Below are 27,876 nucleotides of genomic sequence, written 5' to 3'. Positions count from 1 at the left end.
GCAGTTTCCCTTCCTCCCCCCGGGGTCTTAGTCCCGATGCTCAGTACTCTGGGCTCACCTGGTGGCCTTTGTTTTCTCTCTTTTCTTTTTTTTTCAATATGCCAATTTTTTAGTTAGGCAAAAATTCATGTTTTCCAAAATACATATACTATACATATTACTTAAATATATGTATAGAAAAACTGTTCTAATGCTTGATAAAGGCTTGAGAAAACATAAAAAGAAGAGATGGAGAAATTGGAAAACAAACTAAATGAAATGGTAACACTGAATATGAAATAGAAAAAGTGAAACAAACTAGACAGGCCTTTCTTAATGACCATTAGGGGAGGGTGTCCCTCGTGGCAGGCTGGTGTCGGGGCAAGTCTTCACTTTCACGTGCTCAAGAGCTCACCACACCACGTGGTACATTTGGGGAACGAACACCTGAAGTGCTGGGAAAGTGGAGGTGCCTGACGTCGGTTCTCTTTCTAAATTGGACCAAAGATTATTGTCTCTTTAAGAAAAGGGGTTTGAGGGTAGAGTTAGTGGCAGCCTCCAGGAGGGTTTGTGCCAGGGGGCACCTTCAGAGACTGCTGCTGCTGATGCCCCCGCAGTGAGCCACTGCTGACCTCCAGCACGAGCTGAAAGGAGTAACAGCTGAGACACAGAGAGCTAGACGGCGAGACAACGTGAAAAAGGAACAGAGAGAAACCAAAGAAAGCCAAGGATCCCGGGCAACCAACAGAAGCTGAGAGGAGATATGGAGAATGTTTTCCCTCAGACCCTCCAGAGGGGCCAGCTGTTTGAGAAACCTTAATTTTGGCCTTGTGGTTTCCAGAACTGTGAGGCAATACATTTCTTTTGTTAAAAAAAGAGAAAAGTGTTTTTTGGGGGAAGTTGTTTGAACTTTGCTCTTATTTTTGGGTACCTGGAGGCAGAGTTCTCTTTCCATGAGACGAACCATATATGGAATAAATTCCCAGAAGACATTTAACAGATTTCCAGGAGGGAGGGCTATTTTAAAACAGGGAAGGTGTTTCACAAGAAAGGGATGGAGAATAAAGTCCTTCCATCCCTACATTAACTCTGGATTCTGAAGACAAAGCACCACCAACGTCTCCCCATCTCACCCAGACAGAGGCCTGGGAGCCACGTGACTCTTGATTACAGACCTTGGCCAGACGAGGGAGGAGCTGAAAGTCAAAATGAAGGGAGGAGGCCCGAGAAGGAGAGATACATTTTTCCTCCATTGAGATCAGCTCTGTGTCAGGGCCCCCGCTCTCATCTGGAGACATAATGAACGTCACGAGGGAGGACAAGGCAGATCACAGCAAACTGACTCAGCAGAAATCAGAGCTGGTTATTGACCTCAGCATTGGGCGGGGGGGGGTGGGGGGTACCAATCAGGGAGGCGGGATACAGCCAGGAATGCAGGGTGCCTCCCAGCCCTTCTGGTTCATACTCAGCCCTCTCTTGGGATGAGCAATTGTTAATCTGCGAGCAATAAAATAAGAACCGCACATAAACAATACTCAGTATCTTAAAAAATGAAGCCATTAGTGTAACTGCATATGCTGCTCATCCTTCCGCCCCTGAGATGTATGAAAAATCCTTTTTCCAGGGCCAATTAGGATCCTCCACCATTTGCTCAAGCAAAGCCACTTATTATAGGTGACAGCGTAATGCTAAAAAGACGCTTAGAAATAAAACCCAAGCTGTAATCGTTTGGCTGAATAAGATTCCCTGGTTTTGATGGCCTCACATATCTGTTAAAAATTCTTCTTTCTGCAAAGGCTACGTCTCTGTTTACTATTTATTTTGGTGCATGTGGGGCTGGGGTAGGGGTGTGGTTGAGGGGGGTCTCCGTCCACAACTCGGGTGTTTCAGAAATGTCCTATGTCTTCAGGGTCTTGACACCAGCTCAGGTGTGTCTCTGAGTCCCTGTCCTGCTTGGCTGGTGGGAACACGAGAGGCATTTTGATGACCGGCTCCCACCCTGGCTTCTTCTGTAGGTCGATCCTGGGATTGGGAGTTCCCGGGGGGGCACAGAGAGCTGGGGGCTGCATGGGTCAGAGGCCGCTGAGAAGAGACCCCCAGTGCCAGCTCCTACGGACCCCCAAGTCTGGAGCTTGCTTGTCTGCCCTGAACCAGGTCTGGGGCAGAGGACAGTCCAGGCTGAGAGCCACACCCTGGGGACATCATTGGCCACCGCCTCTGAGGTCCGGGCACAGTGTGGGGCCTACAGGCCTGGCCCGGGCCCCGCCGTTGAGGGGGGCCTGTAGCCCCTCCTGCGTGTGCCCAGGAGACACTGCTTTTTCATCTGAGAGAAACTCCCTCTGCTTCCAAGTTGCCCCCAGAAGCTCACTTCTCTCAGCAAACTATCTTCCCGATGAGCTTAGCCCTAGGGCTGGGGTGGGGAGGGAATGGGCCTATGTACTGTTGGTGTTGTTTAGCCGCTAAGTTGTGTTGGACTCTTCGTGACCCCATGGACTGTAGCCCTCCAGGTGCCTCTGTCCATGGGATTCTCCAGGCAAGAACACTGGAGTGGGTTGCCATTTCCTTCTGCAGGGAATCTTCCAGATCCAGAGATTGAATCCCTGTCTCCTGCGTCTCCTGCATTGAAGGCAGATTCTTTCCACTGAGCCATCAGGGAAGTCAAATACAGTTGACTTACAACCACATTTTTATTAAAAAATCGTGTCTCAGGTGTACGACCATGTGATTCACAATATGAATCAGTTATGTATATGTTTATGACTGAATCACTTTGCTGTGTACTTGAAACACAATTTTTAAATTGAAATACAGTTGTTAAGTCAACTGTATGTCAATAAAAATTTTTAACAGAACCACTGAATTGCACCCTTTAAATGGTAAATCTGGCGAATGAAATGGCAACCCACTCCAGAATTATTGCCTGAAAAACCCTGTGGACAGAGGAGCCTTGTGTGCTACAGTCTATGGGGTTGCAAAGAGTCGGACACGACTTAGTGACTGAACAATGACAAAATGGTAAATTACATGGCACATGAACTCAATAAGCTGCTAAAAAAAAAAAAAAAAAAACACACAGCACATGCTTCTGGCTGACTCGCAGGGTGTCTGTGCTGCCGCTGTCTTCAACCTCGTTGTTGGTGAGTGCTGGAAGAGCACGATGTTCCGGGGCGAGTTCTTGGTCAGCTCACACTTTGTTGTGTATGGTGTTGGCTTTGGCCCCATGTACCTCTCAGAGTCTGAGAAGGCAATGGCACCCCACTCCAGTACTCTTGCTTGGAAAATCCCATGGACGGAGGAGCCTGGTAGGCTACAGTCCATGGGGTCGCTAAGAGTCGGACACGACCGAGCGACTTCACTTTCACTTTTCCCTTTCATGCACTGGAGAAGGAAATGGCAACCCACTCCAGTGTTCTTGGTTGGAGAGTCCCAGGGATGGCGGAGCCTGGTGAGCTGCCGTCTATGGGGTCGCACAGAGTCGGACACGACTGAAGCGACTTAGCAGCAGCAGCACCTATCAGAGTGGGTGGCTCCATCAGTTTGAGAGCCAGAGTCAAGCCCCAACCCCCCCCCCCCCCCCCCGCAAACCCTGCCCTGGAGAGGACGTGAGCACCCCCACTGGTGCGGCAGTGTTTGTGTCCAGTCTGGGTTAAGGTCCTGGTCTCTGGGGGCACAGACAGACATCTGGAGCGGATGGGAGAAATGCTGCCTTGCAGAGAGCTCGAAGCCTGCCGCTCAACCACAAGATGAGCAATGAGATGTGGCGGTCACTGTGCTTTATCAGCCACCTCTCTGCCGCTTCCTTGCCCCATGGCCGCCCCCAGGCTGCGTCTGGCCAATGACTCTGCCTTGTCCCCCATCCCGCCTGAGGAAAGCGGCCGCAGTCACCACGCTATTGGACATCTTCCCAAATATCCAGCTCGGAGACCATGGTTTTAGGGCCGTGAATGTAACTCTCAGTGGAAAAAATAATCTTCCAGGGGAGGTGCTGGGCTAACCTGGGCAGGATGACTCTGGGTTCACAAAGCAGCTGGTTAATATGAATTACATTATTTTGTTTGGCTTAAAAATGATCCCAAGTCGTCTTTACCATCCGTGTCTCAGCAGCTCCCCAGAAGTCTTCCAGTTGCTCTTATCAACAGATTAGAGAAACCCACCCAAGAGGGTTTTAGGATTTTCCTGTTAGGCTCTTATGTCTCTGCTCCCTATAAATTTGGGTCCTTTTGTGCACAGGACTTTCACTGCCTGTGTTCACTTGCTGTGACTATGCTGGTGGCCAAAGGGTGAAAAGGAATCCAGGATTCTGCAAAGTCTAGTTCACTGGTGGAGCAAAAGAGGTCTCTATAGAAGGCAAGTGGCTTTGGGGGTCAGCACCCCACTCCCCCGTGTTTTACACAGGTGGCCTTGGGCCTCTGATACGGTCCTGTGACTTTTGACAAAGCAATTGCAATTCCCACCTCTATGAGCCCGTAGTGACAGCCTGTTTTGATGAAAGGGATAGTCAATTGTGAACTGGACATCCAACAATAAAGAAAACCCATTAAAATGTTTTTGTTGTGGATTACAGTCTTGGGTTTTATTCCACACAGGGACAATGGACTGAAAATTAACTCTAAAGTCATCTGCTATAAATCTAAAGGGTAAAGTTACCAAGAGCGAGTCTCCTCATCCGGCCCTCTCTCACCATCCTCTGTCTGTCCTGCCTTTGCTGTTGTGCAGACGCTAAGTCGTGTCCGACTCTGCTACCCCATGGACTGCAGCCCACCCGGCTCGTGACACTGAGCGCCGCCAGCTGGGGAAGCGCCGAGCCAAGGCTCGGCCGACTCCCTGTGTGGCCCCTCTGGAGGTTAACATCCCCAAACTCAAAGCCCCAGGCCTATTTCACATTTTGACTATTGGCTGTGGCCCAAGATCTGCTGGAGGAGGGCATAGCAGCCCACTCCAGTATTCTTGCCTGGAGAATCCCATGGACCGAGGAGCCTGGCGGGCTACAGTCCACAGGGTTGCAAAGAGTTGGACACGACTGGAGGCTGCTTAGCACATATACAGGATCTCTGGCAAAACAAACACTTCCATCAGGCATGACATTCCCGGGGCTCTGAGATCACCTCCCAAAGCTGAGGGCAAGGAAGGGCCAGAGTTCTTGGGGGCAGGTTAAATTCTTTGTGACACTGTGAGGGACCCATGAATATGTCCTAGAAATTAACCTGGGAGACTCCTCTTTCATACCCCTATGTTGCAAGGTAAACCTGTTACAAAATACGGTCTAGAATCATAGGACTTTGGAATTTGGGAAGAACTTTAGGAACTAACATCAGTGGCCATCAGGAAAATGCTAATCAAAACCACAACGAGATACCACTTCACACCAGGTAGGACAGCTAGGATCAGAAACTCAGACAAAAACAAGAGTAGGGGGACTTCCCTTGTGGTCCAGTGGTTGAGAATCTGCCTTCCAACGCAGGGAACATGGGTTCCATCCCTGGTCAGGGAACCACGATCCCACGTGCCACAGAGCAACTAAGCCCGAGTGCTGCAACTAACGAGCCCACATGCCCAACGAGAGAGAAGCCTGTTCCACGTGCTGCAACTAAGGCCGGATGAGGCCCAAAACAAACAAATAAATGTTAAAGCAAACAAACAAACAAGAGTTGGCAAAGATGTGCAGAAAGCAGAACCGTCACCCACTGCTGGTGGGAATGGAAAATGGTGCAGACGCTGGGGAAACGGGGGGTTCATCAGACAATTAAACATTGACTTGCCATATGACCCAGCCGTTCCATCCTGGGTGCGTACGCACGATTCCTGGGTCAGTCCTCTTTGCACTAGAGCCTCCTCATGCTCGGGTTCAAGGTCGAGGGGGGCGTCTCCCCACTTGTCACCACCTGTCATCACCCAGGAGCAGAGAGGCAGGAGAGCCGTGTTTGCCGAAGACCACGCTTAGCAAGTCTGTCTTTACCTGAGTCTTTGCCTCTGAAAGAAACTACAAACGAGGGAAAACTCCTTCGTGGGCCTGCCTGGGGCTCAGAGTCGGTGGAACAGGCCAAGGTGGGGGCCGGCCAGGCCCTGCAGGGGCCACGGCTGCTCTGACCACAGACAGGCTCTGCCGTCCCTGCTCCAAGGTGGACACAGAACCAACTCCTGCTCGGCCCGACCTGTTGTGAAAAGCCATCTCGTTAGCTACGTTCCAGGCGATCCCCTTGATTGTGACCCTGTGGATTTATGCAGAGAAGGCCACAGACCCGGCCTCCTCCCTGGGGGCCGTGCCCCGGGCAGATCCGGCAGCTGGTGGCCTGCTGTGTCCTCCCCGCTCCGCTCCTCGCCCGCCTCCAGCGCAGCCTCGGGGCTGGCCTCCTTCGTTAGGCTGCGACCCCACAGCCAAGCCGGAAAATGGCTTGCTCGTAACCACAGCTGGAAAATTAAATTTTATTTTCGACACATCTTTACCCTTCTTGCTGCTGATCTGTCTGGCTCCAAGCCAGTCTCCCCATGGCTTTGGTTTTAATATGTGGCCATAAACCCCTCAGAGTTACAGCCGTTCCAAGCTGGTCCTGGTGTCACTTTCCTCAACACAGGTAATTAAATTCCGCGCACAGTGTGCACAATGGAGATGGTAAAACCCCTCGGCTGAGAGAGTGGCGTGGATGCTCCAGGCGAACATTCGAATTATCTTTTTACGATGGTGTCACCACTGAGTGGGCGGAGGCTGTCTCGGATTGGGTAGGAAGCCCCACTTCTACATTCCTTTAAAAAAATTCTATGATGCATCCACCTCTAGAGATCAACCCCAGGGAAATGGAGATGTGGACCCCAAAAAGGCTTTTTTGAGAATGATGGTGGCAGCAGGGTTGGTTTTAGCCCCAAACTGGGGACAACTCAGGCGTCTGCCCCCAGGAGACGGGATAAGCCTCCATACAAGGGACACTTGCTCGGGAACAAAAGAGGACAAATGACATGAAAATACAGACTGGATGGGTCCTATTTTTGAAGGTCAACGGCCAGCCAGACTAATCTACAGTCACAGAAGTCAGAATGCTGGTTCCTCATGGGGCTGCGCAGCCTGGCTTGAAAGGGGCCCCAGGGAACTTCCCACGGCGATGAAACTATTCCATATCTCGAGTGGTATGGTTTGGTGGTCATGCTGGTATATACGTGTTTTGGGTTTTTCTTAAAGACTTTTTTTGATGTGGACCATTTTAAAAGTCTTCATTGAAATAGTCAAAACATTGCTTCTGCTTCATGTTTTGGTTTTTTGGCCGTGAGGCATGTGGGCTCAGCTCCCTGACCAGGGATCAAACCTGAACCCCTGCAGTGGAGGATGAAGTCTAACCCGTGGAAAAGCAGGGAAGTCCTGGTATATATGTTTATCAGAGCTCACTCATGGTGTGCTTAGGGTCTGGGCATTTCACCGTATATAAACTTATCTCCTAATCAAAGGAAAGTTCCAAGATGACACAACCCTGAGAATTACCAGGAATTTGCGTGTCCAGCCTGCTTACCTTTCAGAATTCAACTCCTCAGGCTCTGGTCAGTGCTTGCGATCGGGGACCAGGACTCAGACGGGGGTCATCAGCAGTGTTCCCTTGGAGAGGGTCACCCAATGGATCTTCAGGGTCTTCTTACAGACCCCCTGAGACGTTCCCTGGGGACCAGAGCCTGAGGGACTCATTTGCCTTTAAGGGTCCACCTGCTGGAAAGAAATGTGTTTATTAAGTGGCTACTGAATGTGTCCAAGGCTGGATGCTAAGAAAAATAACTCTGCCCTTCAGAATTCAACTCGAGCACCTCTGCTTGCCCAGGGCCGGTGGAATAACTGTCATAACAGAGGATGCGGAGAGCTGTGGGTGAGATTGTGCTGGACTGTCCCGTATCTCATTGGATGTCATCATGTATTTATTATTGAGTCTCTTGCGCTGGGTTGGGGTGTTTGGGTGAGACAGAGGCCCACTGGTTACTTTCAGGGCTCTTTTAGGGTTTGTGTAAAAGCGGAGATTGTGTTGAAAAGCAGAGACATTACTCTGCCAACAAAGGTCCATATAGTCAAGGCTATGGTCTTCTCAGTGGTCACATAGAGTTGCAAGAACTGGACCGTAAAGAAGGTGGAGCACCAAAGAATTGATGCCTTTGAATTGATGCCTATGGTGCTGGAGAAGACTCCTGAGAGTCGCTTGGACAGCAAGGAGATCAAACCAGTCAATCTTAAGAGAAACAACCCTGAATATTCATTGGAAGGACTGATGCTGAAGTTGAAACTCCAGTATTTTGGCCATCTGATTCATACAGCTGACTCATTGGGACAGTCCCTGATGCTGGGAAAGATTGAGGGCAGAAAGAGAAGGGGCATCAGAGGATGAGATGGCTGGATGTCATCACTGATGCAAAGGACAGGAACTTGGGTGAACTTTGGGAGATGGTGAGGGACAGAGAGGCCTGGTGTGCCACAGTCCATGGGGTCACAAAGAGTCGGACACAGCTGGGTGATTGAACAACAACCTTTCCTTTCTCAGAACAGTCTGTGCCTAGATGTGTATGGGTATCGAGGTCTGCCCAGTGTCTCCCTGAGATGGCTAACCCAACATGGCCAAACACATTTCTCTGGTCCCATCAGACTGTTCCTCCCAACTCCCCCTCAGTGCTCCTGCCCTCTACCCAACTGCTCAACACAAACCCTAAACGCTGTCCTTGACTCTCTGTTTTTAAACACACCCCATCCAACCCAGCAGCAAGTCTCATCGGTGTCATCTCCCAAATCTTTCAAGTCCAGTCAACTTCTCCACGCCTGCTGTGCTCTTTCCCACCAGGCCCCCAGCCTCCGCACTGGTCTCCCTGCCTCCATTTTTGCCCCGTGCATATGTCCCAGCCCATCGCTGCTGGTCAGTGGTCTCTCACTCAGAGAAATCACAGCCCAGCTCCATCCCGTCTACAAAGCCCTACCTCCCCTGAGTTTTCTGCACCCCAGCTACCCTGGCCTTCACCCTGGGTTCACAGAGCCCATTCTGGCCCTCCACCTGGGACACTCTGTCCTGAGGCTGCCTCCCCCGAGGGGCCTTCTAGAACACCTGACCCCACGTGTGCCATCCACCCAAGCCAGTCCCCACCCTCTGCCCGGCCCCCACCCCCTAACCTGGGGTCCACTGTTGCTCTCCCACCCAGTGTATCACTGTCTGTATTTATTTTGCTTCTTTGCTGGTTGATTTGTTTCCTGCTCATCTGCCTCCTTCCCACACAGGAGCATTTACACAAATATGCAGGGCTCCGTGCAAAATGGAAACGCAGGTGCCCTAGTTCAAACATCAGTCAGACTTGCAAGCAGAACAGTAAATCAAGCGTGTGGACCTGTGTGTCTGCTCAGGCCTCCCACCTGGGAGCCAGCCCATCTCTGCCCATCAGACCTGGAAGGAGCGCATGCTGAGGCCACAGACCTCGTCCTGCTCGTCAACGCTGGACTAGAGGCAGCACAAAGCAAGGGAGCAGGATAAAGAACCCCATCAGGAGACCCCTGCTCAGGACCCAGCCCTGTGACCCGACCCCTCAACGTTCAGTCCCTCAGGGTCCCCCAGCCCTGACTCCCACTTCCCTGCAGCCCCCCAGGGTCCCCCAGCCCTGACCCCCACTTTCCTGCAGCCCCCCAGGGTTCCCTAGCCCTGAGCCCCAGCTTGCCCGTAGCCGCCTGGGTTTCCCGCCTGCCCAGCTGGACGGGCCTCCACGCTCCACAGCCTGGCCAGCAGGTGCCTGGAGCTCCCAGATGACCAAAGCCCTGGGTCGTAACTTCCAGCTCCATTTCTTTTTATACCTGCTCTCAGCCTTTCAGGCTGTCCTAATAAAGTGCAGGCCGGGGAGGAGGCAGATGGGGCCCATCTGGCGTCACACGATGGTCTATAAAAAGGGCGAAGAAAATCGTGGCTGTTTACGCCCGCGCTCCTGGACCAGCGCCCCTTCCGTCCACGTGCTCCAGCTCCTGGACGCGGAGAGACCCAGCTGCTGCCTCTCCCCTCCCCAGCGGCCGCAGACTCTTCTGCCCTCACGAACTCATCCCAGGCCCCTTCCTTCTCAATGTTTTGCAGAAGAAGGCCTCCCTGGTAGTGGACGAGGGGAAACATCTGAAGCACAGTCACGGCCACGCAGCAGCCAGTGCCCACAGGACGTGTGGGTGCATCTAGTACAATATCTCTGTTGGCCAGAATTGTTGAAGCATGGGGTGGATGGGGAGGGTTCAGGTGAATTAAAACAGGCAGGAGATACTCTGATCCCTTAGATTGAGCAAGAAAAGTGAAAGTGAAAAGTGTTCGTTGCTCAGTTGTGTCCGACTCTTTGTGATCCCTCTGGCTGTAGTCCACCAGGCCCCTCTGTCCATGGGATCCTTCAGGCAAGAATACTGGAGTGGGTTGCCATTTCCTTCTCCAGGGGATCTTCCCAACCCAGGAACTGATTCTGGGTCTTCTGCGTTGTGAGGAGATTCTTTACTGTCTGAGCCACCAGGGAAGCCCAGATTGAGCAAGAAAAGGACTTCTGTTTCACGATGGTTCTAAACACGTTCTTGAAGCCTGAATTGACTTTCCTGCTTTTTCAGGTCCGGCCTCCGAATATAAACCTTCCCAGGACGTAACGATCAGGAGAGCTGAAATCATCCCTGTGCAGGAGGGGAGACTGGTCTGAATTCTAGGTGGAGGGTTAGTGTTGGTGTACAGGTGGGTGGTGTCTAAGCCCCTAACTCTCCAGGGAACTGGCTGTGGTCTGGGGTCTTCACCACTTGCCGTGGAGTGGGCCCTCTCGCAGGGCAGGCCTCAGGCTGCCTGGGACATTCCTGATTGTCGCCTGGGGCTGAGTGTGCCACAGCTGGCTCTGGCACAGTGTACAAGACTGCGGCTGCCCTCCCGGGGCCCTTTCAGCTTTACTTCTAAGAATTTCACCTCTGTGTTTATTCTGCTTTCTTCTGGCCCCTTTTGCCTGAAAGGCAAGTGCAGGTGAAACACTAATGGCTGAGAAGGCGCCACGTGGGGCCTCCCACTGCTGGGCCCTGTGTTGCTGGGACCTGCTGGCAGGTTCCCAAGGTGTCACGTCCCCATGTCCCAGGGGTGGGAGGGAAACGGGACAAATTCGTAGCCAATCGTAGAAACCTAGTTATCAAGACCAGTGGACAGGAGGGGTCTGCCTGGGACCTCTCACACCCCATACAGGAGGCCACCAGCCGGAAGGCCTGGAATCTTACACAGGGAACCCATTCAGATCCTAACTTCCTTAACATACAGCTATTTTAACTTCAGCAAAGAGATAAATAGTATTTTGGGAGCCACCATGGGTGTGGGTACTTCTGCATTAACTTGTCTTTACGTTCTAAAAATGATCTCAATTCAGAGGCAAATTTTCCACATCTTAGATGCTGGCATGATTGCAAGGCACCAAACGGTATTTTTCAAAGCCATCCGAGTATGAAATGAACAATGAATATGAAAAAGGGCTTTAAGCGTATTAGCTGATGATTAATTCCTGTCTCGGCTCTAGCAGGAGGGAATGGAAGCTGTCAGCTCATGGAGGCTGCGTTTGACCCGCTTCTGGTCAAGAGCACGGATGGGAGGAGCAACCCCATGTCGGGACCCGCCCTTCGGCCTGGAGGACATCGGGCCGTCTTCCCCAGCGGATTCTGGGATTCTGCCTGCATCGGCTTCTACTTGGGTCCTTGTTTCTCAAGACTTTCCTCAGCTATCACCCTGTCCAAGAAGGTTCTGGAAATATGAACCCTAGCCCTGTACCTGATTCAGAGCCCTGCACATAGTGTGGTTCAAACTGTTGTTGCTGTTTAGTCGCTAAGTCGTGTCTGACTCTTCGCAACCCCATGGACTCCTCTGTCCACGGGATTCTCCAGGCAAGAACACTGGAGTGGGTTGCCATTTCCTTCTCCAGGGGATCTTCCTGACTCAGGGGTCGAACCCAGGACTTTTGGATTCTTTACCATGTGGGCCACCAGGGAAGCCCGTCCAGAAGGAGCTCAGGCATTAATGGAAACCATCAGCTCCTGGCTTGTGAAGATCCCCACGCAGGGACAGGAAAGCAAGTGTCTCCAGCAGCTGTCTGTGAGGTTCAGCCTGAAAGGTCAGCACCAGCTGGCGCCTGCGTTTGCAAACTCATCCAAGAAGTGGGGCTGAGCCGCAGCGGAGGGATTCATCATGGAGACAATCTCCACGCTCCTGGCTGTGCCTCGGCGTTCTTGGTGCCGAGACAGCTTTGGATGGAGATGGATGTGGTCTCCCCAGAGCAGAGGACAGAAGTGGCTTCCAGGACATGAGGAAAGATGGAGGCTGGAATTCCAGAGCTGTGCATCCGCCTGGGCCGGGGGCTTGGCAAGGGGCCCTGTTTCCTCCTCCGGCCAGGCATACCCTCTCTTTCTGTGGGGGTCCAGTAACTGCCCCGGGTCCCTGCTTCTTTCCTCTTTGCTTTCCTGACTCTACCTCTCTACGTCAGAGGGCCCCAAGACAGAGGACGAAAGACCCAGAATTAGCCGGACAAACCAAAGGGTCCCACCTGCTGTGGAGAATGACTCAGAAACGCACTCACCTTTCAAGATTCCCCCCAAAACGTCCCAGTGAGGGGCAGAGGTCCAGGAACAGTCAGTTTCCTATGACAACTGTCCACCATATCCCACACCTGTGATGGAAAGAGAGGCTGTGAGTCAAGGTGCTTTGTCCATCAGAATGTCCCCGACGATGGAAATGAGCCACCATCTGTGCTAGAACAGCGGGCGTTACCCACAAGTGATGCTGAACCCCCGAATGGTGACTGGTCTGACTGAGGAAGTACATTTTAAGTTTTTAGTTGAGTTAAGCAGCCACATGTGCTGGTGGCTCCTGTACTGGACAGCACAGCCCCAGGCTGAGGGAGCCTGAGGGCGAGTGAGAGCGTGAAAGGGGCCAAGGCACCCCCACAGTCCACCTGCCTCCTTTCTCCCTCGGCAGGAGGGACTGGAGGGGGCTGCGGACATTCCAGAGTGTCATATGGATGCTGGGAGACGGCGTAGGGTTTCAGGGAGCAGGGCGGGTTCAGTTACAGAGAATAAAGTTTCTTTGTGGTCCCCCTCCTTTGCAACCACGACTGTGAAGTTCAAACCTCTAGCAAGTTTACAATTTGACGGTGACTGTGGGGGCTTCCCCAGTGGCTCAGATGGTAAAGAATCTGCCTGCAATGCAAGAGGCCCGGGTTGGATCCCTGGGTCAGAAAGAACCCCCCCGGAGAAGGGGATGGCAACCCACTCCAGTATTCTTGCCTGGAGAATCCCGTGGACAGAGGAGCCCGGCGGGCTACAGTCCATGGGTTCGCAAAGAGTCAGACACGCCTGAGCGACTAAACAACTCCTGGTGGATGTGTCGGGGTGCCTCACTGTGATTTTTAAAACTTACTTAAAAATGATCACAGATGCACAGGAAGCTGCAAAGTAAGTACAGAGAGCTCTGATACGCCTCCACCCAGTCTTGCCCAGTGGTCCTCGCTTATGAAACCACGGTGTGGGAGCAACACCAGCAACGGACACTGATGAGACGTGTGTGACCAGTTCTCCTCACTCGATCACATTCAAGATTCGGGTGACCACCAGCGCAGTCCCAACACGGACCGTCCAGTCACCTCCTGCTGCCTTTTTATAGTGACCCCCACCTCCCTAACCCCACCCTCCTAACTCCCAGCAACCACAAATCTACTCTCTATCTCGATATTTTTGTCATTTCAAGAACATTATGTAAATGGAATCATACAGTTTGTGGCTTAAAATATTCTTTTCTGATGTGGACCACTTTTAAAGTCTTTCCTGAGTTTGTTATTAAATATAATATTATTTCTGTTTTATGTGTTGATTTTTTTGGCCACGAGGCATGTCGGATCTTAGCTCTCTGACCTGGGATTGAATCCGCAGCCCCTGCCTTTTGGAAGGCAAAGTACTAACCACTGGACACCAGGAAGTCCCCGGGATGCGGCTTTTTCAGGTCGTTTTTATTTTTTCGCTCAGCATAAAACCCTTGAGACCTATCCATGCTGTTCACATCAGCTGTTCAACCTTACTGTTGAGCTGTATTCCACTGTATGGATGTACCAGAGCTGACTTAAACATTCACTTACTAAGGGATAGTTTGGTTGTTTCAGGTTTTTTTTTCTTTCTTTTTCTTTTTTTTTTTGCTACCACAAATAAAGGTGCCACAAACAATCATGTACAGGTTTTTGTGATGACATAAGTTTTCATTTCTCTGGAATAAATGCCCAACAGAGCAATTGCTGGGTCATGTGTTAAAGGTTTTTTTTAAAAGTGTTTTTAAGAAACTGCCCTGCTGAAACATTTATATTCTCACCAGCAGATTAGGAGAGATCCAGTTTTTCTACATATTCACCAGCATTTGGTATTGTCAGTATTTTTATTTTAGCTGTTTTGATAGATGTGTATTGATGGCTCATCATACTCTTAATTTGCGTTTCCGTAAAGCTAGTGATGTTGAACATCTTTGGTGAAATGTTTCTGTATGCATTCACCCATTTTCTACTTGGATTTTTTTTCTTGATTTTTATTAATATTTTACTCTCGATTTTGAGAGCTCTTTATATATCCTAGATATGAGTCCTTGGTCAGATACGTGATTTTCAAATGTTTTCCTGAAGTATGTAGCTTGTCTTTTCATCCTCTTTCACTGGTCTTTCACAAGGCAAATCTTTTCAATTTTGATGAAGTCCAGTTTATCAAATTTTTTTTTCTTTTTGTGCCTTTGGTGTCAAATCTAATTCTTTACCTAGACATGGATCCCTAAGATGCCTTATTTTTTTTCTCTAAAAGTTGTAAAATTTTATGTTTTACACTTAAATCTAGAATCCGTTTTGAGTTAATGTTGATATGGAGTGTATAGCCACTAGGAGGAGATACAGGTGATGCTCAGCTTGGGCGCATTGCTCCAATTTTGGTCTGACTGCTCCAGAACTATTTCTGGAAAAGAACTGCCTTTCTCCATTGAATTGCTTTTACACTTTTGTCAAAAATCAGTTGGCCTGGGACTTCCCTGGTGGGCCAATGGTTTCAACTACGACTGTGAAGTTCCAATGGATTCACACCTAGGCCCTGTCGTTACTGGGCTTTCCAGTGGAGAGGGTGTGGGTTTGATCTCTAGTTGGGAGCTAAGATCCCACATACCTTGTGGTGAAAAAATTCCCCAAAACATAAAAACAAAAAACAAGGCAAAACAAAAAAAATCCCAGGAGCAATATTGTGACAAATTCCATAAAGACTTCAAAAATGGTCCACGTCAAAAAAATCTTTAAAACAACCAGTTGGCCGTACTAATGTGGAGCTGTTTATAGGCTCTTTACTTGGTGCCATGAATCTGTATCTGACCTCTGTCAATAGCACACTATTCTTTGTTTTTATATTTATTTATTTATTTATTTGGCTCTATCAGGTCTTAGTTACAGCACTCAGGATCTTTCACTGTAGGCGGGGTGCGGGCTCCGTAGGCGGGGTGCGGGCTCCGTAGGCGGGGTGCGGGCTCCGTAGGCGGGGTGCAGACTCCATAGGTGGGGTGTGGACTCTGTAGTTGGGGTGTGCGGGCTTCGTGGCTTCGTGGCATGTGGGACACTAGCTCCCTGACCAGGCTGAAGCCCGTGTCTCCTGCACTGCAAGGTGGATCTCAACCCCTGGACCACCAGGGAAGTCCTTCTACTTCTCTTTGTTTATCATCACAAGCAGCCTCCATGCCTCACTTTTAATTCCATCTGCTGTTTATTCCTGGCTCCTCTAACTTGAAAGTCAATCCTGTGGGTGGTTGGGGCGGGTTTGTCTTGTTTGTTCATTGAAGGATCCCAAGTACACGGACTGTTGTAAAGAGCTTAGCGCTGGTGTCTTGAATGAATGAATGATTACTAAGAAATACTTAGCTTTCTTTTTGTTAGTGTTTTAAGAATCGAGTACAATGATGATATTCATAGCTAGCATTTCGTGAGTATTACTTGTGTTTTACTTGTGATGGGAGAACTGACTCCAGGTCATGAAGCCCAGTAACGACGGGGCCTAGGTGTGAGTCCAAACAGTGTTTTTTGCAGGCCCCACGGCAGTGTCCCCAGTGTGGGGCTGTTATTTCACACTGATGTCACTTCAGTGGGAAGCAAAGAGCCTATATGGCTGAAGAAGTTAGGGAAAAGAGGTAACTTTTGGCTGGCATTTTGAAATATTGAAAGAATCCTATGAAACTTCCTCTATGGACCTCTGAACAGGCTGGAGAGGTGAGAGAATATGGCTCTGGAAAACAGAGCTTAATATGCAGGTGCATTTTGATTTAGAGAAATGTAAACGGATGCTTTTGAATTGTGGTGCTGGAGAAGATTCTTGAGAGTCCTTTGGATAGCAAGGATATCAAACCAGTCAATCCTAAAGGAAATCAACCCTGAATATTCCCTAGAAGGACTGATGGCTGAAGCTGAACCTCCAATCCTTTGGTCACCTGATGCAAAGAGCTGACTCTATGGAAAAGACCCTGATGCTGGGAAAGATTGAGGGTAAGAAAAGACAGAGGATGAGATGGTTGCATGGTATCACTGACTCGATGGACGAGTTTGAGCAAACTCCGGGAGAGAGTGAAGGACAGGGAAGCCTGGTGTGCTGCAGTCCAGGGGGTCGCAAAGAGTCAGACACGACTGAGCGACTGAGTAACAACAACAAACAGATAACGCACGCAGTCTCAGTCTACATTATAATTAGCGGGTGTAAGCCTGGGGTTCACACAGCAGCTTCTGTGGGATTTTAGCTCCAGGAGAACTGTAAGCTGGGAAGACGGCCATGCCAAGCCTGTGCCTCTGGGGGACGCAGATGACCCCAGAGCCTTTGGATCCCGCTCAGCCTGCCATGACTTCATCCTCTATCAGCCGCCTCCTGCTCAACTGGCTCTTTCCTGAGGCCTGGCGAGTGAGCAGCCTCTTCCTGTCGGCTGGAGGGAAGCAGCGCATCAAAGAGCACAGACGAGCTGGCTGGTGGTGGATCTGGCAAAGGCGGCCCCTCTCTAAGAGCAGACACGGGCCTCGGAGCCATGCGGACCGCGACCTCATCTACGCGTGGGCTCCCCCCGCCCGATGCCCATCTCCCTACTTTCCAATCATCTCTGCTAATAGCCACCAGGACTCTGCGTAGCCTCATTGAGATTCCAGTGCGTTTCCAGTGTTAGTACAAGCTGGATTCTGATTCACTCGAAGGCAACAGAAAATTCAGACACGAAATTTAGTGGTGATTGTCTTTGACGTGATGAAAGATGATCAGAATTAAAGGCTACTCAGGAAGCCACGACCAGGAAGACGTGACGGGGCAAAGGAGGAGACAGGGGGGCTTAGCCACTTAAATTTTCAAATCTTGAGAGTTAGATAAGTATGTATTTCTGAAACTTCAAAAATGGGTTGAAAAAATACATGACGCTTGTCAGTACAGAGGGGATTCTGAGCAATAGCTGGGACTGACACAGGGTACCGTTTCTTTGCCAAAGGACGGTAAGCTGCCCTGAAATGAAACACCGCCCACCAGTGCAATTTCAGTGTGAACTGGTTGAAACCACCGCAGTGAATTCTTTTTGGAATGGGGCTGTTTTCCTCTAAATACTACACGCGGGCATGGTGTGGCCTGTGCCCTGCTCCTCTCCTCCGGGCCCACACCCCAGGTTGGCCTCCATTTCCTGCTCAAGGTTCCCTGAGATGGTGGCAGTGGTGACCCCAGGAATAAAGCAGCACCAACATTATCATCGGAGTCTGCAAACTGTCTTCCCGCCCTTTTCTCATTTAAGCCTCACAATAATCGAGTTATATTAGAAGGAAAAAGGAGCAGAGAGGGCTAGTGTTTCCCCCAAGAACACACAGCTAGGAAGCGGCCGGTTGTCTTCAATGCTGGTTGATACTCGCCTCCCTGGACCCTGGGAGAAGGCAGGAGCTGGGGGCTGGGGCGGGGTGGGGGGCGCCCAGTCAGCTGGGAGCTGCAGCCCCGCGCCTTTATGAGAGGGTCATGGATGTGCCTGGTGAGAGACACAAAGGCCGCCAGGGTTAGTCTCCCTCCCCCTGGCTCCTCTCCTTTCATCCTCTCTCTAGAGAGAACTGTTCCCAAGTCCCAGTCATCTTTCCAGAGAGTCTCTCCGCCTTTTGCACAGATGTGTGTGTGTGCATGTGTGCCAGTGAACACACACACATAGGAACACACTTGTCTTGCCCAGAACAGTATAACTTGGAGATTGCTTTGCACGCCTGTATGCGAGTCTGCCTCATTGAAACAGCTGCACTATGTGGACATAAAAGGATTCATTTCCCGCCCGGGGTGACATCTGGGTGGGGGCTGACCAGGGCGGGGAAGGCCTCATCTCTGGGCTTTATGGATGGCGGGCCAAAATTGGGGGTGGGGGTGCCACTGAGGTAGATGGTGATGGGGTGGCTCCTGAGATGCAGACAAGGACCCCCCCACTGGGGGTCCCTGGGAGGCCGTGTGGCCCCCTTTCTCCAACAGAGATGCCCCCAGAGGTCTTGTTGAGTCTCTGGTTTCCGTCACCCGTCATCTCCTGAGCTCCAAGCCCCCAGTCTTTCAGCCTTCAACAGTCTCGAAAAAACATTCCCAGAGACCAAGAGGGCATAGGACTGTCCCCCGCAGACTCCAGGACTCCATCAGATTTCTTTTGGGTTCCCTTTAGGGGTTCCACGGTGCTGTCTGGACCTCTAAGTCAGTAGGTCAATTATGCCGGTGGCCGGTTGGAGAATTCCACAGAAACATGTTCAAGATGCCTTAGAAATATGAATTTTTTATTAAACTATTTGAGTCTGGATCAGATTCAACCCCGTAATGTCGTGGTTTGCTTAATGACTGCAGAATATTGTCTTATCTGAGGAGAAGTGGGACGTTTTAAGACCGCAGAGTCCAGAATTAACAGCTTGGAATTCTCGCCCATGCTGGCTGTTAATTGACTCCAGCTATTAAAGGGAAAGAGACTTTGGCAAACCCTAAGGTACTTGTACAAGCGAAGCCATGGCCGTGTTCAAATCGTTTTAAAACAGGCGTCTGGCAAACGGATCATGTTCGGAAAATGGGCTGGTTGATCAGAAGGTCTGCACAAGCGCCTGTGCTTCTGAATGAAGGGTCTGAAAATGGTCCCACTTCACGGCAAAGCCAGGCCTCTAACACCATCTGTGAGCGTCACAGCAATCGGCAATAACCACGCTGAACTTCAGCTTCCTCGGGATGTCCGTGGAGGCCTGGTCACCACCTCAGAACTGCCTTTTCTTGGTGCTGCGGGTCTCCTGTGCCCTGGGCCCCTCTGCCCACAGTCTGGTGGCCCAGGAGGCGCACCGTTGGGCTGAGATAATCACTGCCTCTCGGTCAGGGGAGGAGGAGGAGGCGTGGGGGAGGAGGGGGCACATGTATGCAGGGGGGCACCCGGTCCCTGTTATCCTTTACCTGAGCCAGCCCCAAATGCTCTGGGTGGGCAGGCACAGCGATGCCAGCTTAGGACACTCCTGGCTGCGCCATTTAAAACCAGCTCATGGAACTAAAGACAGAGTTGCCACGCTGCTGTTGCCCAGTCGCTCAGTCATGTCTGACTCTTTGCGACCACGTGCCTTGAGAACCCCATGAACAGCATGAAAAGTTACCACATGATCCAGCGATCCTTCTTCTGGTCATATATCCAGACAAAACTCCAACTCAAAAAGATGCGTGTTCATAGCAGCACAATTCACAATATCCAAGAAGTGGAAACAAACTAAATGCGCATCAACAAAGGGATGGATAAAGATGTGGTACGTGTATAGAGTGCGATTCGCCTCAGTCATAAAATAGAGTGAAACGATGCCATTTGTAGCAACACGGATCAACCAGAGATGATCACACTAACTGAAGTAAGTCGGAAAGAGAAAGACAAACACCATATGATATCACTAATACGCGGAATCTAAAATATGACACAAAGGAACCTGCCTACGGCCCTGTGGTGAAGAATCCACCTGCCAATGCACTGCAGACACAGAAGATGTGCGTTTGATCCCTGGGTCGGGAAGATCCCCTGGAAAGGGAAACGGCAACTCACTCCAGTATTCTTGCCTGGAGTATCCCATGGACGGAGGGGCCTGGAAGATTACAGTCCACGGGTCACAGAGAGTAGGACACGACTGAGCGTGCGCGCGATGACGACGTAACGGCAACAACGGCCAGGTTGTGCGGGTGAACGCCTGCGCTCTCTCTTAACAAAGGAGGGAAGCACGCGGGGGGGATTTTGGGGCTCCAGGCGCCTTTCTGTGTGGTGAGGTCACCAGGCCGGCCTGAGCTGTATGCAGTGACCTTGCCTCCCGAGGCTGGCTGTCCCCGACGGGGCTGGGGGGGCGGGAGGGGGACACCGCGGGGAGGCAGATGTCCTCGGGAAGGCGTCCACCCGCTCTGCAGCCCTGACTGCCCGCTCTGGACCCTGCTGCTGCCTCGTGTCCGTCTGGGGTGAACGGCTTCAGCCTGGGCATGTTTCTTCGTGCCTGTGGGGACCCTGGGGGCCCCCCCCGCAGGGGCCTGGGGGAGCCTGTGACGGACGAATGTGGCCAGTGCACAGGGACACGTGGGGCGGGCCGTTCAGCACAGGCGGCACCCTCCACACGGCGGCTGGGGCGTCCCCAACACGGGAACGTGGGCTGATCTTAGCTTCGTGTTTATGGGGGGCAGGGCAGAAGTAGGTGGACAACGCGGGAAAAGAGAGACAAAACAGGCTCTCACCTCTGGCCGTCAGCCATGTCTGCTTCAGTGGCGGTTGCTTCTGGAGCAACGTCAGCACCGCGGTCTGCTTCTCCTTCCTTCCCCCCGGCCCGGTCTTCCCAGCGCACGTCCTCCTCCGCGGTCCCTGGAATCACTTGGGCAGATTTACCCCCGAAAACTGGGTGCCTGGGCCCGACTCCCAGAGAGCCTGTCCTCCCAGGCCCGGGGGTGGCCCGGCACTGGGAGTTTTAAGCACCGCGTGGAGAACCGCCGTCTGCGGCCGGGAGGACCTGAGGATGAGGGGGAAGCTGAGTCCCTCCTGGTGGACCCCGGGAGCACACAGCAGCTGGAGGGGTGGGAAGGCGCTCAGGCTTCCTGAGCCGGCGGGACCCTCGCAGAGGGGCCGGAGCACCTCCCTCGAGTCTGGTCTGCGGTTGGCCGTGAGCAGTCTCCCTCTCGGCACCTGTGGAGTCTTCAGAGGGTACGCCGGAGGCAGGGCCTGGCTCTGAGGATGGCCGCTGTCCACTCCGGGGGGTTCGGGCCCCACACCGCCTGCCTCAGGCCCTGGCAGCCTGGCTAGGCTGCTCCCCGGTGCACCTCTCCCTGGGAAAGCTCCAGCTGAGTCCCCCTGACCTCACCTGCCCCCAACGTCCACACCCGCCTTTCCAGGAGGAGCAGGGCCGCGCGGCCCCCACACGGCACTGGGCTGGCCTTTCACGTTCCATCCTTCAGCCCTAGAACTCCTGAGCCATTTCATTCATACTCGTTGAAGAAAAGCACAGGCGCATAAGGAACAAAATGATGCTTTTATTAAAAATCGTACCCATAGCACCTCTCTGTCTTCCTACAAGTGTCTTTGTTTTTAAAGGAGATCTAGTTTTCTGCACAATTCCACAAAATGCGGCCGGGAAAAGTTCAGGACTGACCCAAGCCCCCCGATAAACCGGCAGGTGAGGCTGACAGGGAACGCGGCGTGCCCACCGACCGGCTCAGCCCCAGGGCTTCCCCCCCACCGGATCCCACCTCTCAGATGGTCCATGCGGCAGAGATGCTGAGCCAGAGAGCCGCGTCTGAATTTGCGGACTGACAGCTTGCTGGGAGAAGAACTACGCTGTGTGCCAGGAATTTGTAAAAACTGAAAACCATGCTATGAACCATTAGAACCATTACGCAAACACCATGCTGCGGTCCGGTCGCCATCAAGGGCAAGGGCAGCCTCACCAGGGCTTTGCAGAGCGGGCACCACCCTCCGCGGGCTTTGCAGAGCGGGCACCACCCTCCGCAGTGTCCCCCGACACTGCCTCACGGCTCGTTCTCCTCCACGACGGCGTGTACCGAGGGCTCCTTGTAAGCATGGCCGGGGATGGGAGGGCCTCGCTTTGGGCCGATTTATTCAGAGGGAGGAGGTGCAGGAGATGTGCTCCACGGCCGCTGGGCGTGGAGACTGCCCACGGCCCCGCCCTGTCGCTCACCGGTCTGGAAACCTGTGCCCGGGAGCCCCGGGGGTTGGGGGTGGGGACTGGAGTCTGCGGAGGGGACGGGAGCCTCGGGCAAACCCATCTCTGCTGCTCAGACAGAGAGCGCGGCCCTGCGGCCGTGGTCCTCACGGGAAAGGGCAGCCTGCCTGCCCATCGCCGGGCCCTGGATGGGGTCACCTGCAGGGCATCGCTGCGGGAACAGGCAGGAGAGGACACGCCTCCTGCCTCTGTTAGAGAAATGGTGTCCGTCTTGGGTTCAGAACCAGGATTAAAATCCAACATCCATTTCCCTATCATGTGATTTTTCTTTTTTTCCTCCCGCAAGAGGAGAGGTTAGGAACACATGCTTCTCAATGTCACACTGTCTGGAAGCTGAAATCTAACCAGAAACACCCCGCTCTCCCTTGGGTCCAGCGGCTCCCATGGCCCAGAGCCCAGGGGCCACCGGGCCAGGTGCAGAAGCCAGTGCCTTGGCAGCCACGAGCCGCAGCCTCGGACACACAGTTCCGTCCCAAAGAAGTCGGCGCAAAGCAGAGAGAACAAGGAAGTGTAATGAGCCTGGGGAAAAAGGCGCTGCTGTCACAAAAACCCCAAAGCAGGACACACCTCAAACCAAACTGTCCTCGTGCCAGGACACTCCAGCACTCTCCCGTCAGTCAAGCAAGGTTCCGTACAGCTTAGAGAGCAGAGCGCGGAGGCAGAGCATGTCCACATTCTCTGTCCACCGCTTGTCTCCCGAGAAATTTGAGGTGCAGCCTCGCGGCTTCCTGTCCACTCCCCGTCTGGGGCCCGAGAGGACGGAGGCCGGCCTGTCCAGGGAGCTGGGGAGCAAGTCTTTGCAGGGGAGGCTTTGGGTAGAGCATCCAGGATTTTTGGTTTAGAACGTTTCCCCTCCACTCAGAGAAGGAAGGAAGAAAAGGAGGGATGGAGGGAGGAGGGAAGGGGGGTCAGGGGGGAGGGGGAGGGGGGAGGGGGGAGGGCGGAGAGAAAGGAACCTTTCCACACCTCCTACCTCTACTTTTGGAGAAACTGAAAAGGTTTTTTTAATCCAACACAAAACTCTAACACAGAAAACGTTGGGTTTGTTTTTTTTTTCTCACACAAGACAAACTCTTCTTGGTCTCCTGGGGTCACACCCAGCAACTCTGAAAGCGGAGGGTCAAGATGGCCCTCTGCCCTGAGGAGGCGGGAAGAGGGAAGGAGAGACCCCACAGATCACACGGCCCACGGCGTGGCCCCGAGACAGGCTCCCTGCTGGCGCTGGCTCAGCCGTGTCCCTCTCGGGGACAGGCCGGCCCTGCCCCCGTGCTGGGGGGTGAGGACAGGCCGGACGCGGGGCCCACCCACAGTCCCTGCGGGCACACGCTGGAACATTCTAGACTGGGGCCAGGGCTGGGCCTTGACCACCTGCACCTCCCACACCTTTCACAAGAGTGACGTGAGGCGCTGGAGGCGGAGCTACGGTTTGGACTCATTTTCAAAGCAGCTCATGCTATTTCCATTTAGCCAAAAATAAATGAAAAACAAAACAATAACAATTAAAGGGAAAAAAGGTTTCCAGAAAACCCGTTAAGGCTAAGAGCTGGCCTGGGGTCAGGGGACGGGACCACAGTGCTGTGCCAAGGAAGGACGCGGCCACGAGCACGGGAGGGCCTGGGGGGCACAGGATGGGGCGGGGGGCGCTGGGAACCCCGTCTTCTCAGAGCCGTTTTGCTTTACTTGGAGACACCGTCGCTCTTTGTCTTTCCCGTGGACAAAGCTAAACAATGCATCAAAAGGCACCTGCACACAGCTGAGACGCATTCATTTCATGTGACTCATTTTAAAAAAAGATAAAAAGATTTAAAAAATACTCTGGTTAACAATGCACCCCTCTTACACAACGAGCGATTCTGCGGCCACGGTCTTGTTTCCTCGGGGCGGGGTGGGGCGGGGCGGGGGGGGGGGAGCAGCAGGTGGCTCCTGTTCCATGGGGGTCAAAGAAAGGACCGAAGCGGGAAAGCCCCGAGTATTTCACCCCTGGAATGAACCTTGCCCTCTGTCGCCCCATTGCCAGGAACTGTGAAGCCGGCTCCTCACCTAAAGCTGCCGAGCGAGGACATGTCAGAGACGGACGCCCGAGGTCTGGAGGCCTCGAGCCCAGGTCAGACACCTGCTCCTCTCGCCGGGAGCGGGGCCGTCACGCGTGGAGGCCCTGGCGGGCGCTGGTTCTCAGGCAGGAGGTAGAGCAGAGAGGGGAGAGGCCTGGAGGACCCCCGTCCCCCTCCCCCCAGCCTTCCCAGGCCGCAGGATGGAGAAGCCGGGCCCCCAGGGCTCAGGCCTTCCCAGGTCGGGGTGCCGAGCCCTTGCACCCGGCGAAACACACCTTCTCGTAAAAAGAAAAGAAAAACAAAGAAACCTGCTTCCTGCAGCGATGTTACAAAAAGCCAGTAAAAAAACGTTCCTAATTGAAATCCTGTTCACAAGGGGGTGAAATCAACCATCAGCGTCAGATTCTCTCAACCCAGTTCCAGCCCAGTTCTGCGCCGGGGCCGCCGCTCAGCTCACACGAAGGACGAGAAGCCGGTGAGCGGAGTCCGGGCACCACGGGCCGCGGGCGCAAACACGGCGCTCTGCGTGGTGACCACCGCGCGCGGGGCCGGCCCGGCCTCGGCACCCGCCACCGCCTCGTACCTGTGCGGGGCCGTGCCCGCGCGCCGCTTCCACGAGTTGTAGTAGGTGGGGTCGCTCAGGTAGTGGTTGACGAAGGAGTGCTGGGGGGGCGCGTCCTCGGACTCGGAGTCCGTGACCTGTGGACAGACGGACAGATGGAGCGGGCTCAGCCGGGCGGCCAGGGACGGGGGAGGCCCGGGGCTCAAGGGGGGGCTGAGGGGGGAGGATATGGGGGTGGTCTTGAAGGAGCGGCCATGGAGAGTGGGGGGTGTCAGGGAGGGAGGGTGGCCATGGGATGGGGGAGGAACACGGGGGGTGGGGTCACGGGGGTGGGGGGTGGCCACCAGCAGCAGGGCTGAGTGGGAGCAGGACTGGCGGTCTAAGGTGGGATGGGGCCGCTCCCCTGTTTCTCTCCCTTTCCCCTCCTCCCACCCCACCCTGCTTCCCTCTCTCCCCACCACCTGGGCATGGACCACCCCGGGGCCCACCTCCACGAGACCTCGGGGAGCTCAGCATGTCTACGGGGGCCAAGCTGGGCAGCGGGAGCCAGCTCGTTGCTCCCAGAGTCTCTGCTCCCCTGCCTGTCCCTGTGCCTGAGCCGGTCCCAGGACACGAATCCACTGCACTCTTGCTTCAGGAGAGTCTGCACTCCAACCCCTCCCAGGACAGGTCTACACTCCATTCCCTACGAGGACAGGTCTACACACCATCTCCTCTGAGGACAGGTCTACACCCCATCCCCTCCCAGGACAGGTCTACACTCCACCTCCTCTCTCAGGACAGGTCTACACCCCATTCCTTCTCAGGACAGGTCTACACTCCACCTCCTCTCTCAGGACAGGTCTACACTCCATCCCTTCCCAGGACAGGTCTACACTCCACCTCCTCTCGCAGGAGAGGTCTACACTCCACCTCCTCTCTCAGGACAGGTCTACACCCCATTCCTTCTCAGGACAGGTCTACACTCCACCTCCTCTCTCAGGACAGGTCTACACTCCATCCCTTCCCAGGACAGGTCTACACTCCACCTCCTCTCAGGACAGGTCTACACCCCATTCCTTCTCAGGACAGGTCTACACTCTACCTCCTCTCTCAGGACAGGTCTACATTCCATCTCCTCTCTCAGGACAGGTCTACACTCCATCTCCCCTCCAAGGTCAGGTCTACACTCCATCTCCTTCCAAGGACAGGTCTACACTCCATCCCCTCCCAGGTCAGGTCTACACAGCCCTCCAGGGGATGTTCTGTGTTCTCTGTGGAGAACGCAGCAGCGCCTGGGGGTGTGGAAGGCCCAGGCACTGCAGACTGTCCAAGACTATGGCACAGGCCCCCAGACCGAGGGGTCTGATGGTGAGCTCAGTCAGGGTGAGGAGATGGTGTCCTCCACAGGACACGCGCTTCCAGGCAGCACCACATCCATGCTGACCTCCACGGGGAGGTTTCCGAGGATGGAGGCCCTAATGGAGCATGGTGTCTGCTGTCTAATGTCCTGGGGCCCCTCCCTTGCAGCGCCGAGGGACCTGACCCCTCACCTCGGGGACCTAGAGCAGCCAGTGGAGGAGGCGGGTGGTGTTGTGGTTTGAGGTCCGTGAGCCAACGGGAACCTGCCCTGGGAGTTTCCCCACCGCTCCGGGAAGAGCTGAGTGCTTCCCTGGGGGACAAGGCTGTTGGCCCTGAGTGGCGGGGCCGCGGGCCCACCAAGTGGCCCCCAAAGCCGCTGGGACAGAACAAAACCATCATGCAGAATGGAGAGGGGAGACTAAGAGCTGTTCCTTCAGCTTCTCGCTGTTCCTCTAGGGAGAGGGAGAACGTGCCCCCATCTCGGGACACATGGGGCGCGGGTGAGGGCCTCAGAGCTCCTGTTCAGGTCTCACTTTCGCTCCCACGACAAAGCACGGGGTTAACATGCCATTCTCTGTCCTGCTGCCTGCTCTGGTTATTGTTGATATGACATTATTATTTTTTAATGAGGATGTATTTTAGTGAGTTAGAATTATTGACAGAAAGGAAATGCTGCGGGGTCTTTTTTTTCAAGTTTCCTGTGTGATATGAAGTAGCGATGTGAGTCCGTTTCCCAGGAAACCGAGGAAGGCCAGCCTGTGATTGGATGAGCCTGCAGACCCGACCATGAGTTTCTAAAGGCGCATGGATGCCTGGCAAGCAGCTAACAGAGATAATCTCAGGACTTCTGGTGCTGTGCTGGCAAGATGAAAGACTCCAATATTATTAGAGGATTAATTAAGTGTGAGGGGGCTGGTCTAAGTGGGCTGAAGCCAGAGAGACCTTGGAAACTGTTTCTGTGGATTTTGAACATAATTTTTAAGATGCGATTTGAACAGTATCCCTGATATAATTTGTAAGCAGCTGTGCGATAAAACGGAGAGAAAGCCCCTTATTTCTAAGTGGAGAAACATCAAGAGCCACAGCGTGTGTTCTGCGAGGCCGATGGTCTAATTCAGAGCCACTCTGATCAGGCAGGTTCTCCTGTACCGTGAGCCGGTTCTCAGAATTGTCACTCGAGTAATAGCTCTGAAAATGGTGAAAAAACACCCCAGGGAGAAAATGACAGCATCACAATTTTTTTTTTTTTCAGTGAAGTATTAGCTTTGCAGAAGAGCTGTTCTGGCAGAGAGCTCACAGCATTTCTGGCTCTGGAGGAGAGGGTGGGCAGCAAGGGTGGGCAGGGGACCCCCTACCTGGGTCATCAACCAAGTACCGATACAAAAAAATGCTTCCAGAATGGCCGGGAGAGGCAGCAGGTCCTCCCCACAGAAGAACAATGACTCACTTGGGGGCAAATCACATTATCAACAATCATTTAGAGTCCCTGGAAATGCTGCCAAGGGCATATACAAATGGGGCAAGATTTATTGCAGAAAATCTAAAATCACTAAGAAGAGCAAGAGTCTGAGCCGCTTGAACCTGCTCCCCCACCCCCGGGGTGACGGAAGCTCCATTTGTGGGGGGGACGCACATGTGGCCAAGAAGGCAGGGCCCCACCCCTAAAACTCCGAGTCCAGGAATTTGTTTTGACATGGAGAGGAAGCCGCCGGCATCTCC

The 27,876-nt window shown here is 53.2% G+C and overlaps 1 protein-coding gene across 13 annotated transcripts in view; it reads right to left on the bottom strand.

The window, feature by feature from the left end:
* Positions 1-27,876, bottom strand: part of SDK1 (sidekick cell adhesion molecule 1) — an 840,913-nt gene that overhangs the window by 89,454 nt on the left and 723,583 nt on the right. For 12 of the 13 annotated variants that reach the window (XR_014072185.1, XM_081552683.1, XM_081552682.1 and 9 more), the window contains one exon: positions 24,562-24,953. Coding sequence is in view for 11 of the 13 variants with exons in the window: in XM_081552683.1 (XP_081408809.1) it covers positions 24,708-24,953 (246 nt within the window). In the remaining 2 variants the exon portion in view is untranslated. Of the gene's footprint in view, positions 1-7,475; positions 7,667-12,528; positions 12,619-24,561; positions 24,954-27,876 lie in introns of those variants that run through there. The other variant, XR_014072186.1, reaches the window with a different exon arrangement.

Source organism: Giraffa tippelskirchi, chromosome 13 (genome assembly GCF_054371585.1).
Source record: "Giraffa tippelskirchi isolate mGirTip1 chromosome 13, T2T-mGirTip1v1.2.pri, whole genome shotgun sequence".
NCBI lineage: Eukaryota > Metazoa > Chordata > Mammalia > Artiodactyla > Giraffidae > Giraffa > Giraffa tippelskirchi.
The sequence above is the reverse complement of the archived record's forward strand: the minus strand, read 5'-3'. Positions and strand labels throughout refer to the sequence as shown.